Below are 17,019 nucleotides of genomic sequence, written 5' to 3' on the forward strand. Positions count from 1 at the left end.
CGGATACTATTATTTCCATTTTATTACTTAACCCCTGTACAACCTAGTTCATTTCCTAACTCTGCCTCTGTTTTTTAGTGTTTACATTTCTATGGGGCTAAATATAATGGTGTTGCTTTACGAACAGTCTTTTTCCGTCCTCTTATTGTTCATCTCCTTCCATCCCTGTGTTTTCTGGGACCTATAACTGTGCTCTCTGTTTCAATGGCTAAGATGTCTGATATTTAGAATCTCTCTTTGATGCTGTGAAATTACCTTCTCCTCTCATTACTCTGAAACAACTTCAGATTTACTGACTTCAAAGTGGAACATGCTCTTTGATGGCGATTTGCCATTAGCTTGATGTTCCTTCATGAAGAGATATTACTCCAGTTCCTTGGGCTGGAGGTTAGTACCAGGAAGATCAAAGCCCGGTGCCTGATTCCAGGAAGGGCCGGTGGGCGGTGCAGCTGCCATGCAATCTGCTGGCACTGTTAACTTCTGTAAACATATGCTGTTGGCCATAAGGGACTCCTAGTAAAAAATCGCGAACATGCAGACAGATAATGTGTGACCACTGCTAACTAACTAAAAGTAATTCTTTAGAACAAGTGGACATCTACATTGTCTTTTTTTCCTTAGAAGAATAATTGTTCAAGTATGGTGATTTTATTTTTGTTGTTGACAGTAATACAATCCTTTATGACTTATGTTAATAATGGTAGTTTCAGTATTTTCCTTTGTATTTCCACTGTCCTGCTTGTTTTCTAGAACGTTGATTATAATGACTTTTAATATCCCTGCCATGCAGCATCTCTTCCCATTTATTTATTTATGTATTTATCAATTTATCTTTTTTTATTTTAAGAGGCAAGTTCTCACTATGTTGCCCAGGCTGGAGTGCAGTGGCTACAGGCACAATCCCACTGCTGATCAGCACGGGAGTCTTGACCTGCTTCATTTGGGAGCTGGGCTAGTTCACTCTTCCTTAAGCAACCTGGTGGTCCTCCGCTCAGAGAGATCACCATTTGATGCTAAAATTTGTTCAGACACCTGATCATCATAGAGCACCCCTGGGCTCCATCGATCCTCCACCTCAGCCTCCTGAATACCTGGAACTGCCCAGCCCTAGTGTTATTAGCTTTTCTACACTTCATTTACAATAATAGATTCATTATTCCTTTAAACTGTGTGTGTTTTCACAGACTCCTGGCTTACTCTATGCATTTATCTCTATTTCCACTTCTAGCCTGGGGATAGGTTGTAGGTTCTCCCAGAGTTGCTGCTCAACTGCAGAATAAAGCCATGAGCACAGATGGCCTCGGGCCCTTCTTGACAGCTGTATTCTCCTGGTTTTCCATCCACCTTTGCATGCTACTCTTCTTGCCACTCCTTAAAGGCTAACATTATCCACAGATTGGTTCTAGGTCTTTTATCCTGCTCCCAAGCTCTCTCTGAGCTTTTATCCACTTCCATGAGTTTTCAGTAGCATTTACACACTGGCTGATAACTTCCAAATACGTATCCGCAACCTACTCTGAGGAGTTCCAACCTCTGGTACAAACCTCTCTTCACTGGCCCTGTGAGCACTTAAAACTCAATTGTCTATCTGCTCATTTTCCTTTGTCTTCCATCTTATAAAACGATACCAACAGCCACCTATTGACTGAAACCTGATTCTATCTCCTAAATGTTTTGAATTTCTTTCTCTCCCTCCAGTTTAGCCTAAATGAGCACCAGCCTCGTAAATCAGCTATTTGTCTCTGGTCTTGACCTTTCCAGTTTTTAGTCCACACAATAATCAGGATGATTCCTGGAAAAGCATGCACATTGGATTGTTCAAACTCAATTGTTGAAACATGCTTAAAGCCACACCCAAGACACTAGGATTGTTTCCCAGAGGCCTTAGACAGAAAAATAAATTCCCTATGCTGTACTGCCTGTCCAGGCCTTCGAGGGCATCTCTCAAGAACAAAGGGGAACTCCCAGAATCTTAGGCCAGAACCCTATGAGTCCTTGACGCATCTATCTCTCTTGCCATCCATGTCTAGCGAGTCACGAAATTCTGTATTCTTCCCTCCAAATTACACCTTGCGTGATTTCATCTCTCTCCAGCTCTACTACCGACTTAATCTAAACTTGGTGTCCCACAGATTATGGAAATTGCCTTCCAAGTTTAGGTCATCCTGTCTCTGTTGATAGCTGACTGCATTATATTCTCCACACTGCAACTCAAGTTACCTTTTAAAAATGCAGAACTGATACAATTACGTCCCTGTTTAATACCATCAGTGGCTTTCCATTGTTCCTAAAATAACAACCAGACTCCCAGCAAGGCCTGAAGGAGCTTGTCCCTGAATAACTCTCCAGTGCCACCTCTTGCTGCCGTCACCTGCTACCTGTCCACTGTCAGTTGTATCCAGCTTTTTACTGACTCAAAGCCTTTACGCCTGTGGTCTCCTCTGCTTGAAATGCTCCTTCCCCATGTTCTCAACTGGCTATTTACTTTTCCTCCTTTGGATCTTAGTTTAAATGACAGTTCCTAGGCCCTCACTCTACATTTGGTTCCTCATTATAAGTTCCCAGGAAGCCTATAGTATGACTTCATGTGCTATAGTCACTTTTTGTAGTGTATCTGTATCTGTCTTATTAGAGGCCTAATTTCCTTTTTTCTCATTAGACTTCAGGCTATACTAGGGTAAGGTACATTCATTGCTGTAACATCAGCACCTAATACAGAGCCAGGAACATACTAAGTGCACCATAGCTTTGCATTGGGTGAATGAATGAATGAAGCAATTCAGAAAAAAAGTCTGACAGATGATAATAAAATCTGAATAATGAATCTAAATTTCAGATATTTATTTCTCTCTTATACTAGCCATCCAGGTAAGGCAGGTATCTTGGAGATTATATTGTTATAAAGTGTAGTATTAAAAATTGTAATAACTCTAGTAAAAATAGCAAATATAAGATTTTACAGTTATGTTTCCATTCTTCCATCTGATATTTGATGCATCTTTATGTAGTAGAAAGGCAGTTATTAACACCTAGATATTCCAAGTGAGCAATCTGAGAAGCCACACCAAGGGCCGGCAGTGCAGGAGCTACAAATAATCACCAGAGACAGGGAGAGGACTCCAGTCCTCTGACTACCAATTCCATGTTCTTGATGGGTAGTAACTGCCGAGGTTTTATAAAGGATCATTATATTGATACTTGTTTTGATATATTGCTATATTTATTGATGGCAGCAGCTCCTTTTCTACTTTCAGAGAGACGACATCAAGCTGCCTTTTATTGTATATAAACATTTAGTTTTTGATTCTGTGCCTTCCTCCTTTTTATCATGCCAGCTTTAATTATCCTCAATTTCAGAGTTCTTTAAATCACTCCACTTTCTTTGATATTAATGCAAAAAATAGAACGGTCCTCTACCTGTTGTTTTCTCAAGTGGTTAGTCTCCTTTCCATCTCTTTAATTCCCAGTCCACTAGTGCAGATTTTAAGGGCTTACATTCCACTCCGTGCTAGTGTTTTAGTATTTTCATTAGATAACACTCAAACATGGCTTTTGTCTGATTCATGTTTCTGTTAAACTGAGATTGGGCTTCTATTCCTTTGTAAGTCATGGGCAATAATTCATGAAGAAAAAAGAAAAAGGTTAGTATTCAAGGTTGACTTCATAAATAACCAAGAAGAGCTTGGTTCGCCACTTTTTTTGTCCCTTAATGGTGGAAAATTTGGTGGGGGAGGGGGTCTGGGAGTTGTGGATTCTTTTTTAAAATTTTAATACTTGGAGCACAGCCCAGATAATTAACAGAATTCTAAAATGTTCTTTTCACGAAGATTTTTTTTATAATGTCCCAAGTGAAAATCATTTTTTATTAGTCACAGGTAATTCTTTATTCATGCATTTTCTGTTACATTTTCTTATAACTTAGTCTTCAAATAGTTTTATGTGTCATTCAGACTCTGTCTTACATAGCTATGCTATTACCAATCAGTCCTTTTCTTATTCATCATTCTAGCTTCACTTATAATTGGTTGAACCATATATTTGCCAGTTTTGTAGATCAAATACAGTTGAATATTTGCAGCTTCATCTGGATTAACTGAGTGCTGTCCTGGTTTCTGTAGGAACAACAGACGGCAAGTGGAGGTTTCCAGTAAAACAAAACAAATAGTGACTGGACAAAAGAAGCAAATTTTATTTTCTCCCTTCCAAAATTTTACCTGTCCTTGATTAGAATTTGAGACATGGGAAATTTTCATAACTCCTGAGATGGTCGAAGTTTGTATTTCTTCATTGGTGTTCTAATGAAGTTAGAACTACCTACCTCTGTAAAGTTCCTTTAATTGTTCTATCACTTTTACATATACACGCTGTGCTCGTTTGCATCACTGGCACCAATTCTGCACCTGTCCCTTGCCAGCGCCTGTGAGTGGCGTATGCTTCCCTGCCCCCTGATTTTTGAGCCGGCCAGTGACTTCCTTTGGCTAACGGTAGGCAGAGTCAACTCTACAGTATATCTACCGTCCTCCTTTGTGTCTACCATTAATAAGCATGCCTGATCTATGAATTCCAGTAAAATGAAAAGAGATACATGCTTTACATATTTTGAAGCTGTTTCATTAAATGCATATAGATTGGGAATTGTTTTATCTTCCTTAAAATTGATTTTTTGTAATTATGAAATATCCTTGTTTATTTCTAATAATACCTCCTGCCTGTAAGTCTGCATTCTCTGATGATAGTACTGTATAGCTATACCAGATTTCTTTTGGTTAGTGTTTTCATGGAATATCTTTTTCCATTCTTTACTTTCAAACTTTTTGTCTTCATATGTAAGGACTCTTTCTTTATTATTTAAACTGAATCTGGAAATCATTGAGTTTTAGTTGGTATATTTAGTCCACTTATATTAAATGTTATTACTGATACATGTGAAATTGTAGCTGACATGCTACTCTCTGTTTTATATTTGGTTCACTTGTTTTATACTCCTTTTTCTCTCATCTTCTTTTGGGTTAATCAAGTTTAATTTTTCCAGTTTTTCCACTATTGTTTGCTGTTCTAATTTTGTTCTCCTAGGTACTCGAGCTACTACTTTTATCACTTTCCAAACAATACTAGGATTTAAGTACAACTTATGTTAGTTAAACTCCTCCCACCGTGTGTGCTATGTTGACACATTTTAGTTTCATAGATACATGTGTATATGTGTACATATATTTTTAATCACAAAATTTAATATAATTTTTTTGGCAATCAGTATTCACTTGAATTTACTCACATATTTACTTTCTCTGCATTTTCATGCTCTTTCTGAATCAAATTCTTTCAGCTAGAAAGACCCCTTTTAATATTTGTCTTAGCCCAGTTCTACTGGTAATAAATTGTCATATAGCTTTTGTTTGCTTGAAAATTGTCTTTATTTTATATGAACTTCTGAAGGCTATTTCAGCTTGCTGGAGAACACGGTCTGTAATTATTTTCTTTCGGCCTTTTAAAGATGGCATTCTATTGTTTTCATGATATTTATTAAGAAATCAATAGGTAATTGATTTTTATCCTATAAGGGAAATGTGTATTTTTCTTCTGGTTACTTTTGAGAATTTATTCTTTGTCTTTGATTTTCAGCAGTTTTGCCTTGATGTGGCTATTTTAGTTTTTATTGAATTTGTCCTCTTTGGATTTCACTAAATTTCCTTTTTCTATGAATTGATTATTAGATTGGGTAATTCTTCACTGTTATTTCTTCACAATATTGCCTCTGTCTCGCATTTCCTTTCCTCCTTTCTGAGACTCCAGTTACATCTGTCTGAGATGTTTGTATCTTATTTTCTTTCTTTGTCTCTCTCTTCCTCCCTCCTCCTGCTTCTCTCTCTCCCTCTCCTCTTTCATCCTTTCTTTCTATTTATGCTGCAGTCTGGATATTGTGTACTGCTTTATCTTCTATGCTACTAATCAGATCTTCTGCTGTGACCAATCTGTTGTTGAATATGCCAATGAGCTATTAATTTTAGTTATTGCGATTTTCAGTTTGGGAATTTCTGTTCATGTATCCTAGTGAAATTCCTTATCTTGCTTTCTATTTTCCTGGAAATATTAATTACAGTTATTTTAAAGATTTTTCGTTAACTTCAATATCTGGATTATCTCTTGATCTTTTCCATTGTCTGGTTTTTGTTTCTGTTTTGATGTCTGATAATTTTGACTGAATTCTGGACATGTTGGACAGAAATTTGTAGAGGCTAGAGAAGACCAAGTGATCCCCCAGTGAATCCCCACCACAGCCTCTGATAGGCTTCTAGGTTAGGCACAGATGTTAATTCAAATAAGCATTTAGCTGACTCAGTGCAGCGTCTCAGTCCCCATGAGGCCTAGTTGGTATCTTATATCTGGAGTACAATGCTTCACTAGTCCCAACTGAGATTTGAGGGCCTTTACCAAAACGTTTTTTTGAAAATCTCTGAATTCTGCCATCTGACTTCTAATTATGATGAGTCTGCAGAGACCCCTGCTTCGTGACCCAGCCTCATAGCTGTCCTGTCACTTTCTGCTTGGCCACCTTGTCTCTTGCCCATTGCTCCTTGGGAGCTGACCAGTGCTTCAAGGGTAAAAGCAGAAAGAGTGTTCTGAGCTTGTCTTCTAAGATCTTTACATTCTCAAACCCTGGCAGTCCTAGTAGATCTTTAAAACTTTCAAGAAGATTATTTAAACTTTACTTGATACATATTTTCTACTTGTCCTTGGTAGGAAGTGTAGTCTTCTGAATGTTTGCTTGTCATAACTGAAAATATAACTACATTTCTTTTAATGCCATGGGAAATGTATTGAAGTAAACAAAGTGTATATAATTTTTTCCTATAATAATGTGTTTATAATACAATCTACTTAATATTTTGGAAAATTATTTTTCTGTAAAACACTGAAGTGCTAATTAAATTTCAACACATATTTTTTCAAAATAAATAAAGCTGGTCACAGTGGCTCATGCCTGTAATCCCAGCACTTTAGGAGGCCAAGGCAGGCAGATTGCTTGATTGCCCAGCCTGGGCAACATAGCAAAACTCCATCTCTACAAAAAATACAAAAATTATCTGGACATGCTGGTGGGTGCCTGTAGTCCCAGCTACTCAGTAGGCTGAGGTGTGAGGATCGCTTGATCCCAGGGAGGTCAAGGCTGCAGTGAGCCAAGATCATGCCACTGCACTCCAGCCTGGGTGGCAGAGTCAGACCCTGTCTCAAAAAAAGAAAAATTTTTAATAAAAAAGTAAAATAAATAGAAACTCAAAATAAGATGAAAAAGTAAATCCATGTCCATCAGAAATAAGTGAGTTGAAGAATTGGAATGTGAACCTCCTCACAGAGGATTCCAGACTCTGTGCAATCAACTATCGTTACCAGGGAATGGGAGAGAGAAAAGAGAGAGGAAAGAAAAGAAATAGAGAGGAAAGATCATGCATGAAAATTAAAGAGAGAGATCAAGGCCTTTACTGAGAATGTAGAACCGAGGCCTGTTTTCCCTAAGTTCCTCTTATTATGCCCAGAAGGAAAGAAAATATGTGAGTGAATAAAGGCAAATATTTCCTAGGAAAGCTTTGTGTATTCATTGATTGCAGGATTCAATATTCTTATCATCCTCCCCGAATTGATCTACAGAATCCCAGTACATCTATTCTAACTTATTATTTTATTAAAATGAATCGTCACTAGTCTTTAGAGAAATAAAATCACAATGAGAAACCACTATACACCTAGCAGAATGGCTAAAATTAAAAAGGGTGGAAACGCCAAGTGTTTGGCAAAGATATGGAATTCTCATACATTGCTGGTGGGAAATGTGAAAATGATACTATCACTTTGGAAAACAATTTGGCATTCTTTTAAGCTAAATATACATTTAATATATAACTCAGCAATTCCACTCCCGTGTATTTACCTGGGAGAAATGAATGCATATGGCAACATAAAGGTGTATGTGTGAATGTTCCTAGCAGCTTAATTTATAAGAGTTTAAACCCGGAAACAGTTCAAATGTCTATCAGCAGGTAAATGGATAAACAAGTGTCAAACAGTTGAATACCCCAAGCAATGAGAAAGAACAGACTGTTGATATATGCAACAGTATGTGTGTATCTCAAAAACATTACACTTAGCAAGGAACGCAGACACAAAAGAATACATACACAATACAATTTTATGAAATTTTGGAACTGACAAAACTAATCTGTAGTTACAGAATGTAGTTAATTGGTTTCCTGGGTCTCGGTCTGGGTGACAGTGTTGGATGTTTGATACAAATGGCAATTAGTGAGTTGATATGAAATTGCCTACACCTTGATTTTTTGGCAATAACCTAGGTATATATATTTGTTAAAACTCATTGAACTGTAACCTTAAATTTATTGAATATAAATTATAACTCTATGAAAATGATATTCGTGTTTCCATATTGGAATTGTGGGTTTTTTTGTTGTTTTTTTGAGAAGGAGTCTCTGTTGCCCAGGCTGGAGTGCAGTGGAGCAGTCCTGGCTCACTGCAAACTCTGCCTCCTGGGTTCAAGCTATTCTCCCACCTCAGCCTCCTAAGTAGCTGAGATCACAGGCATGCACCACTACACCCAGCTGATTTTTTTGTATTTTTCGTAGAAATTTTACCATGTTGCCCAGGCTGGTCTTGAACTCCTGACCTCAAATGATCCGCCTGCCTTTGCCTCCTAAAGTGCTGGGATTACAGTGTGAGCCACTGTGCCTCACCCCATATTGGAATTAATGTTCAATTTATTTAGAGAGTAAACCTCTGTAATTTGCCCATTATCCTTGATAAATCATCTTGAAGCCTTCGTGTGCATCACAACTACCTAGTTAGCTTATTAAATATGCAAACCCCTGGGTCTCAACCACAGAAATCCTGATTCCTGGTCTGGTTGAGGCTCACGTTCTAAAGTCTCCAAGTGATCACTCCTAGTTGTTAATCTGAGTGAGGGTGGTTGATAGAACACTTTAAGAAAATTTCTGTGGAATCGTGTTTTTTTTTTTCTTTTGTAAGACATCAGTGTTTGCACCCTATAGAATCTTGCTGTTTTCAAGCAATGTTTTTCTCTCAATGTTGATGTTTCCCCTGAAAAGGTGGTGCAAGGTAGGATGGGGATGAGACATGCCTGTGCTTAGAATGACAGTGAGAAGCAGAAAAGTAGTAAAAGAGAAGCCAGAATTAAGAGTACATTCTGGGTGTGAAAAATGTGAAAGTAGGCCAGGCAGGGTGGCTTATGCCTGTAATCCCAGCACTTTGTGAAGCTGAGGCGGGCAGATTGCTTGAGCCCAGGAATTCAAGACCAGCCTTGGCATCATAGTGAGACCCTCATCTCTAGAAATTAGCCAGGCATTGTAGTGCATGCCTGTAATCCCAGCTACTTGGGAGGCTGAGGCTGGAGGATCATTCGAGCCCAGGAGTTCAAGGCTGCAGTGAGCTATGAAGGTACCACTGCACTACAGCATGGGCAACGGAGTGAGTCTCTGTTTCTAATAAAAGTAAAATGTGAAGGTAAAATATGGTGTAAGGAAATAAGGGAAATAGCAACTCAAAATTACTTATGTCTTAGCTTTTCAGAGACGTCATACTTTGCAGTAGTCTAAAGCAAGTAGATTCCTTCCTTATCCTTTCTTAGAAGTCCTTCTGGACCAGATGCCTGTTTACAGAAGCATCGCTGTGAATGTGGCAGAAACAATCATATTTCAGGATTATATGACCTCGTTTCTAGACTGTGGGCTCCTTAAAAGTAACTCATTGCCTTCTGCATCTTTATCTTTCACCTAGCATATGGAAGGCTTGCAGTGAATATTAGCTGTATGAATGAGGACATAACACATTTTAGCAGAATTACTTCTGACACAGTTCTTCCTTGTATGACAAAGTTCTTCATCTACGAGAATTTGTATTTGGGAACTTTGTGAACACATCTGTCCTTAGCTTTTCCGGTATTCTTTGAGGAAGTGTGACAAAGACATTATAATTGTACCAATAATCTTCAAGTATGATTTTAAAACTCTCGTGGTCCTCTAACACAAGAAAATGAGATAGATACATTAATACTTCTGAGTAAGATTTAGGTCACCAGTGATTGAAGTGAGTCAGCCCAGGAACAAGCTGGCTGGCAGAGAAGGAGCTGTGTAAGTGTGGATGAATGGTTATAAATCTCTTTTTCCTGGTGGAAACTGAAGATTTCCTAGGTCCTTCAAAAATTAAATCTGCTATCATTTTAAGCTGTCTACTTTCCTACATATCCCCTATGTGCCATTTTAAACTCATTTCCACCTCTTTTTCTGCCCAGTGCCCTGACAATAATAATGAAGCAGTCGTTCACTGAGGGTACCCCATGTGCCCAGCACTGTTGTAAAAGTACAAATATTAACTCATTTAACCCTCACAATGACCTTGTGAGAGAGGAGTGTATGTGTTCTTACTTATGAGGAAACTGGGGCACAGAGAGGCTATGTAACTTATCCAGGATGGAACCAGGATTCAAGCCCACGCAGTACGTACTCTAGTGTACTAGAAAATGTAGCTCCTGATCTAATGGTGACAGACTAACGTGTCAGGGGTCCACATTGCTAATACTGATCGAGATTCAGCAATCAAAACTATAATCTTAATTAATAAAGCCAATAATTATAAACTAAATTCATATAAAATTAGAAAAGCACTTTCTGTTTTAAAACACAAGCTAAGTTTTCTTTATTCATTTTGGATAGCAAGGCTTTTATTCTGAAAACTTTGAGGAACGTTGGATTTTATTGTAAACGTAATAAGTGACATTAATTTTCCAGTATCCCACTACATTTCCTATTTATATAATTGAATTTCATATAAAGGATTTTCTCCAACAGGTTTCTGAGAAAAGATTATATTAAATGTGTTACTGGAATTGTTTTATTTTAGCGTATTATTCAAATATATATTGAAGGGGAATATTTGCATTGATTATGGCTAGGTAGGAGAACTGTTTTTTTCTTGAAATGGGGTCTTGCTGTGTTGCCCAGGCTGGGGTGCAGTGACCCAAGCACTGCTCACTGCAGCCTCCACCTCCCGAGCTCAAGCTATCCTCCCACCTCACCCTTCCAAGTAGCTGGGACTATAAGCAAGTGCGACCAGTCTTGCCATGCTGCCCAGGCTGGTCTCCAACTCTTGGGCCCAAGTGATCTGCTCGCATCAGCCTCCCAAAAGGCTGGGATTACAGGCATGAGCCACTGCGCCTGACCAGCTGGGAGAACTTTTCTTTGCTCTTGCAAGTGTTTTAAAATGCTAAAAGTATGACTTTTGTGGACAAGTGGGAAGAGAGTTTACCTTTTAGCATTACTTCTGAAGACCAAGACTTGAAATTTTGCTTCTGCAGTGGGAGGATCTTATTCAAGAGGGACTACATGGGAGTTGTCCCTCTCCAGTGCTGATCTTGGTGGGCTCATTATTGTTTCCATCCCAAACATCAATGCTTTCCATCCCAAACATCATTTTTTGTTTCATATTTTTATATATTGACTTCATAAATCATAGCATGTTTTATGATTTTTAGAAAGTTTTGATTTGCAATTCATTAATCTGCTTTTATTTTAAAATATGCATAATGAGCTATAAGTATATTCTTAAATTTCTAGATACAAGCACTAGCGATTACAATAAAGAAAAAATCAAGGTATTAGCTAAAGAGCAAGCGTTTCAAGGTCATTGCTTTATGTCTCTTTTACTTGATAAGTTTTTTACTATTCTATTTGCCTGAGGGAAAGATTTCAGGAACTGTACTTCACATGCCTTAGAAGATCAATACTGCTGTTGGAGAGTAACAGTAAACATAGAATGAGAAAAAGAAATGTATAGGTTGCAATAATCCAGAAAAAACCTTTTCGGGAAGAAAACTTTTTTTGTTAGTCAACTAAAAAAAAATAGCTCAAATATTAGCATTTTCTTTAAGCAACAAATAAAGACATGATTATAAGTATTAGGGCAGTGCTAAAAATGTGAAAGTCTGTAGTCGATCTTTTTCAAGTTTCCCTTAGTTCATGGCCATGGAATAATAATCTTAGATGTCTTCATTTACATTTGACAGAGTTTTGTTTTTATCATGAACATATAATAAGTTATGTAACAAGGAATAATTGTTTAGTTTACACATATTTTACTCAGAATGTGTTTATTCATCATGCACTTGATGCATTAATTCCTTGTAAGTACATTAACCCAATGTGAGAAAATCAAACTTCTAAATTTTAAAATGATATGTAAAATGGACAATTTTTGAAGTGCAGTTTATTGTATATATTTCAGATAATGTGAATGAAATGGATAGCCATGCAAAAAGTACTAGTAATATTTTTGTGAAATTAAATATAATTAAACAATGCCATCTTATTGGCTTGAATGACATCAGCTAGTCAGCTTCAAATAGTTTCATATTTCACTAGGTTTTCATGCATCTTCGTTTATTAAATAAATATATTTTTCAAAGGACAATTGCTTATTTTTCTTTTTACTTTTAAAAAGAAGAGATTTTCTGGGTAATATTAATTTCTTCATGTGATTTTGACAGATACTATCAAATATTATTTTATATTACTGATAAAATGAAACAACTTGTTTTTTGATGAGCTGAACATATGTGACATTTATAGTGAATTTATAAGACCCTGACAGAGTGCTGAGAGAGTGTGGCAGCATTGGAGTTCTGACAAACTACAGCAGAAGAACCAAAACAGAGGTGTTAAGGCTGTGCTCTCTCGACAAAGCATCCAAGAAAACAAAACCTCTGTGCCCTTGTCAGTCAGGGCTCTCCAGAGAAACAGAACCAATAGGGTGTGTGTGTGTGTGTGTGCGTGCGTGCGTGCGTGCGTGCGTGCGTGTGTAGAGAGAGAGAGTTCTAAGGAATTGGCTTGCCTGATTGTAGGGACTGGCAAGTCCTAGGTAAGAGGTGATATTGCAGCTGGAGTCCAAAGGTTGTCTGGAGACAAAATTCCTTCTTTCCTAGAGAACTTCAGTTTTCTTTCTTTCTCTTACAGCCTTCAATTGATTGGATGAGGCCCACCCACGTTATAGAGTTTAACCTGCTTTACTCAATGTTTACTGATTTAATATTGATTGCCTCTAAAAAATACCTGCACTGCAACATCAAGACTAGTGTTTAACCAAAAACTGTTTACCATGGCCTGGCCAAGTTGACACATTGCAGTACCTATTAGCAGTACTATTAGCCAGGGGTTGAGAAAAATGTTACATCAGCTCATTTAAAATACATTTATTACATGTCTAAAGCAGTATTTAATAAGTATGATATGTTTCTGTATCTTTACAGACAAAATCTTTAGTAAAGTAGGTACATGTGTAAGAATCAAGAGAAGCCAAAGCTACTGGGAATGAGCAAAGGTATTTAACTTGAGTGACACTGATATTTAATATAAGAATGACCTTAAAATAAAGAATTTGTGTAGTGAAATACAACTTCTTTCCTGATTGTTTTTAATCAAACAGAATGAGAAGAAATGGGCTGCTCTAAAGATAAGAGCCATGGGGAGTAGATTAATAAAAGCATTTCTAGATGATGAAGTTTGAGAAAATGTTAGAAAAATCTAACAGTGGGTATTACATATATCAACTCATGATGCCAACAGAAAATATATTATTGTCAGTTGTTTCCTTCAATGAATGGATTAGAAATACAATGTGTGTCTGTGTGTGTGGTGTGGCATATTGATGCACACATTTTCAGTGTGCTACTGTATGACATATTTATATTTAGAATTGCTTTTTAATGTCTTCTTTCCTAGAATCTGAGGTGGTTTATTTTGATGGACAGAGTGCTCTGCTGTATAGACTTGATAAAAAACCTTTAAAACCAATAAGAGACATTATTTCTTTGAAATTTAAAGCCATGCAGAGCAATGGAATTCTACTTCACAGAGAAGGACAACATGGAAATCACATTACTCTGGAATTAATTAAAGGAAAGCTTGTCTTTTTTCTTAATTCAGGTAAAAAAATACTTGAACTTTTATACCAGTAGTTAAAAAAAATCTGTCTACATTTGTTGGTACTCAGTGTTTTCACAGTTAGATAAAATGACCATATAATTCATCATCTAAACCAGAACACCTTTAAGAAATAAAAAATACACAAGTGATAGTTACTCTGGGACAGTAAGTGCAAAGTAGAACTGCAGTGAACAAATGTAAATGAAGGTTTAAGAGCATTACTAATGGATGCATGCAATACATACATATCCTAAGTATGATTTCTGTAAACAGCATATATTTTGACAAACTGTGCAAGATCACCATACGTGTGTATAATATATATGTAATATATGATTATCCATATCATAAAGACAAGAATAGATCATTATAAAATTATGAGATAATGCTGATAATGAGGTTCTAAGAAAGAAAATATTTGCAATGTAATTACAAATGTCATGAGTAATAGAAAAAATACTAAGAAAAATTTCAACAAAGTGTAGAATTGAACTTAAAAAAAATAAAAACAGGGTAAGGATATTGTGTTCAAGATAGGGAGAAAGTGAGAAAACAACTCCGTAAGATGGAAAGTTGGATGCAAACTGTGATGCTCAACTAAAAAAGGGAAGCCGTGATTTTGGACAGAAATAACTGTTTTTTTCTTTCTCCTGTAAGACAATGCTGAGCTGTCTTCCCCTGTTGCTCCTGTGACCCTCACCCTGGGCAGCCTGCTGGACGACCAGCACTGGCATTCCGTCCTCATCGAGCTCCTCGACACGCAGGTCAACTTCACCGTGGACAAACACACGCATCATTTCCAAGCAAAGGGAGAATCCAGTTACTTGGATCTTAATTCTGAGGTTATTATAGATACATAGTTTAAATTAAATATAACCTGAAAAAGAAGGTAGCTGCATAGAGAAATGCCATTTTATAGTAATTCATAACTAAGTTGACTAATAGTAATAGGTATGTCTGTCCTGGTACTATGAAACTGTTTATGCCTTCTAATAGGTCAGTTTATTATAATAGATCATCTTTTCCACCTTGAAAAGAAGTTAACAGTCAGTGTTAGGTTTAGGAAATCCACAAATGCAGAAATATCAAGGTAGCAAGCAATGTTATTAAATGTACTCATTTGAATACATTTCATTTGAAGTTTCATCTGGTATGTTACACTCGTTGTTTGACTATGCAGATTTCTGGGGGATATTTTTTCTCGTCTTGGTGCAATCCTCACCAACATAGCATTATCTAGGATTACTTTGAGAAGTTAACAAGATACACACCAATAGATTTATTAAATAACAAGAAAGTCAGATGCTCACATATAAATAATTTCCTGATATTTTTTAAGTCATTAATGCTTTTTGCAACCCATTGCCCATATGTATCTAAGCTACACTGTTAAATAGCATCTATTCTTCCAGTCCTTCGCAGGACACCTTAAAGTGTATGAAGGATCAGAACAAACCAGAAAAACTGTGATATTTACTGGCATAAGTGGCTTTGGCATATAATATTAAACTGAAGATCCTAGTCCTCTACCAGATTATTCAGTTTTATTACTTTAATTTAACCATGTAATAGCAAAAGATAATATCTAATGCAGAGGTTGGCAAACTATGGGCATCAGGCCAAGTTTGGACATTTTTTAAGTAAAATAAAAAGCCTGTTTTTGTTCAAAAGAGAAGGTTTTATTGGAACATATTCTCTTTCTTTATGTATTGTCCGTGGCCACATTGGTACTTCGTGTCAGAGTTGAGTGTTGCGAAAGAGATCATATGACCCACAAAGCGTAAAATTTACTACATGGCTGAAAAATTTTCAACATGGTAGAAAATGTGTGTTGACTTCTTCCTTTTAAGTTTGTTCAAAACTGTCTGGTGCCAGAAATAAAGGTATTAACAGCTGCCATTATGATAGAACACTTCATTTGGAATAAGCAAGCATGCAAATATAAAATAATGGGAATGGATCTGTGACAATTAGTACTAGACCTATTAATTATAAATGCTTTAAACACGTAATCAGAAAATCACTAAACAATGTTATTTATGTCATTTTTCTTTCTAAGATCAGCTTTGGGGGAATTCCGACACCTGGAAGATCACGGGCATTCACACGTAAAAGCTTTCATGGGTGTTTAGAAAATCTTTATTATAATGGAGTGGATGTTACTGAATTAGCCAAGAAACACAAACCACAGATCCTCATGATGGTAAGGAAGCCTAATGGGAAGGAAAGAAAAAAGGACATTTTATTTTTTGCATTTAAAAATTATTCATGTGAAGTCTCCATTTCATCTAATATTTTAAGAATCAGTTCTTACTTTAACAGCTGCCCATGTAATATAGTAATTTAGTTTTATTTATTTATTTTTTTTGAGACAGAGTCTCCCTCTTGTCTCCCAGGTTGGAGTGCAGCAGCGCAATCTCAGCTCACTGCAGCCTCTGCCTCCCAGGTTCAAGCAGTTCTCCTGCCTCAGCCTCCTGAGTAGCTGGGATTACAGGTGCCCGCCACCATGCCCAGCTAATTTTTGTTCCCTTATTAGAGACGGGGTTTCGCCATGTTGGCCAGACTAGTGTCGAATTCCTGACCTCAGGTGATCTGCCTGCCTTGACCTCCCAAAGTGCTGGGATTACAGGTGTGAGCCACCGGGCCCGGCCAATGTTTTTTTTTTTTTTTTTTTTTTTGAGATGGAGTCTCTCTCTGTTGCCCAGACTGGAGTGCAGTGGCATGATCTTGGCTCACTGCAAGCTCTGCCTCCTGAGTTCATGCCGTTCTCCTGCCTCAGCCTCCCGAGTACCTGGGACTACAGGTGCCCACCACCATGCCTGGCTAATTTTTTGTATTTTTAGTAGAGACGGGGTTTCACCATGTTAACCAGGATGGTCTCGATCTCCCAACCTCATGATCCGCCCACCTTGGCCTCCCAAAGTGCTAGGACCACAGGTGCACTTTTTTTTTTTTTTTTTTTTTTGAGATGCAGTCTTGCTCTGTCACCCAGGCTGGAGTGCAGTGGTACAATCTT

General features: G+C 37.3%; 1 protein-coding gene across 1 annotated transcript in view; it reads left to right on the forward strand.

The window, feature by feature from the left end:
- The window catches only part of LOC129044594 (contactin-associated protein-like 3), a 237,117-nt gene that overhangs the window by 114,909 nt on the left and 105,189 nt on the right, over positions 1–17,019 (forward strand). The window contains 3 exon segments of the mRNA XM_054502601.2: positions 13,800–14,003; positions 14,661–14,845; positions 16,063–16,206. Of these exon segments, the coding sequence (XP_054358576.1) occupies positions 13,800–14,003; positions 14,661–14,845; positions 16,063–16,206 (533 nt within the window).

The sequence above is a fragment of the Pongo pygmaeus genome, chromosome 13, assembly GCF_028885625.2.
Source record: "Pongo pygmaeus isolate AG05252 chromosome 13, NHGRI_mPonPyg2-v2.0_pri, whole genome shotgun sequence".
Classification (NCBI taxonomy): Eukaryota; Metazoa; Chordata; class Mammalia; order Primates; family Hominidae; genus Pongo; species Pongo pygmaeus.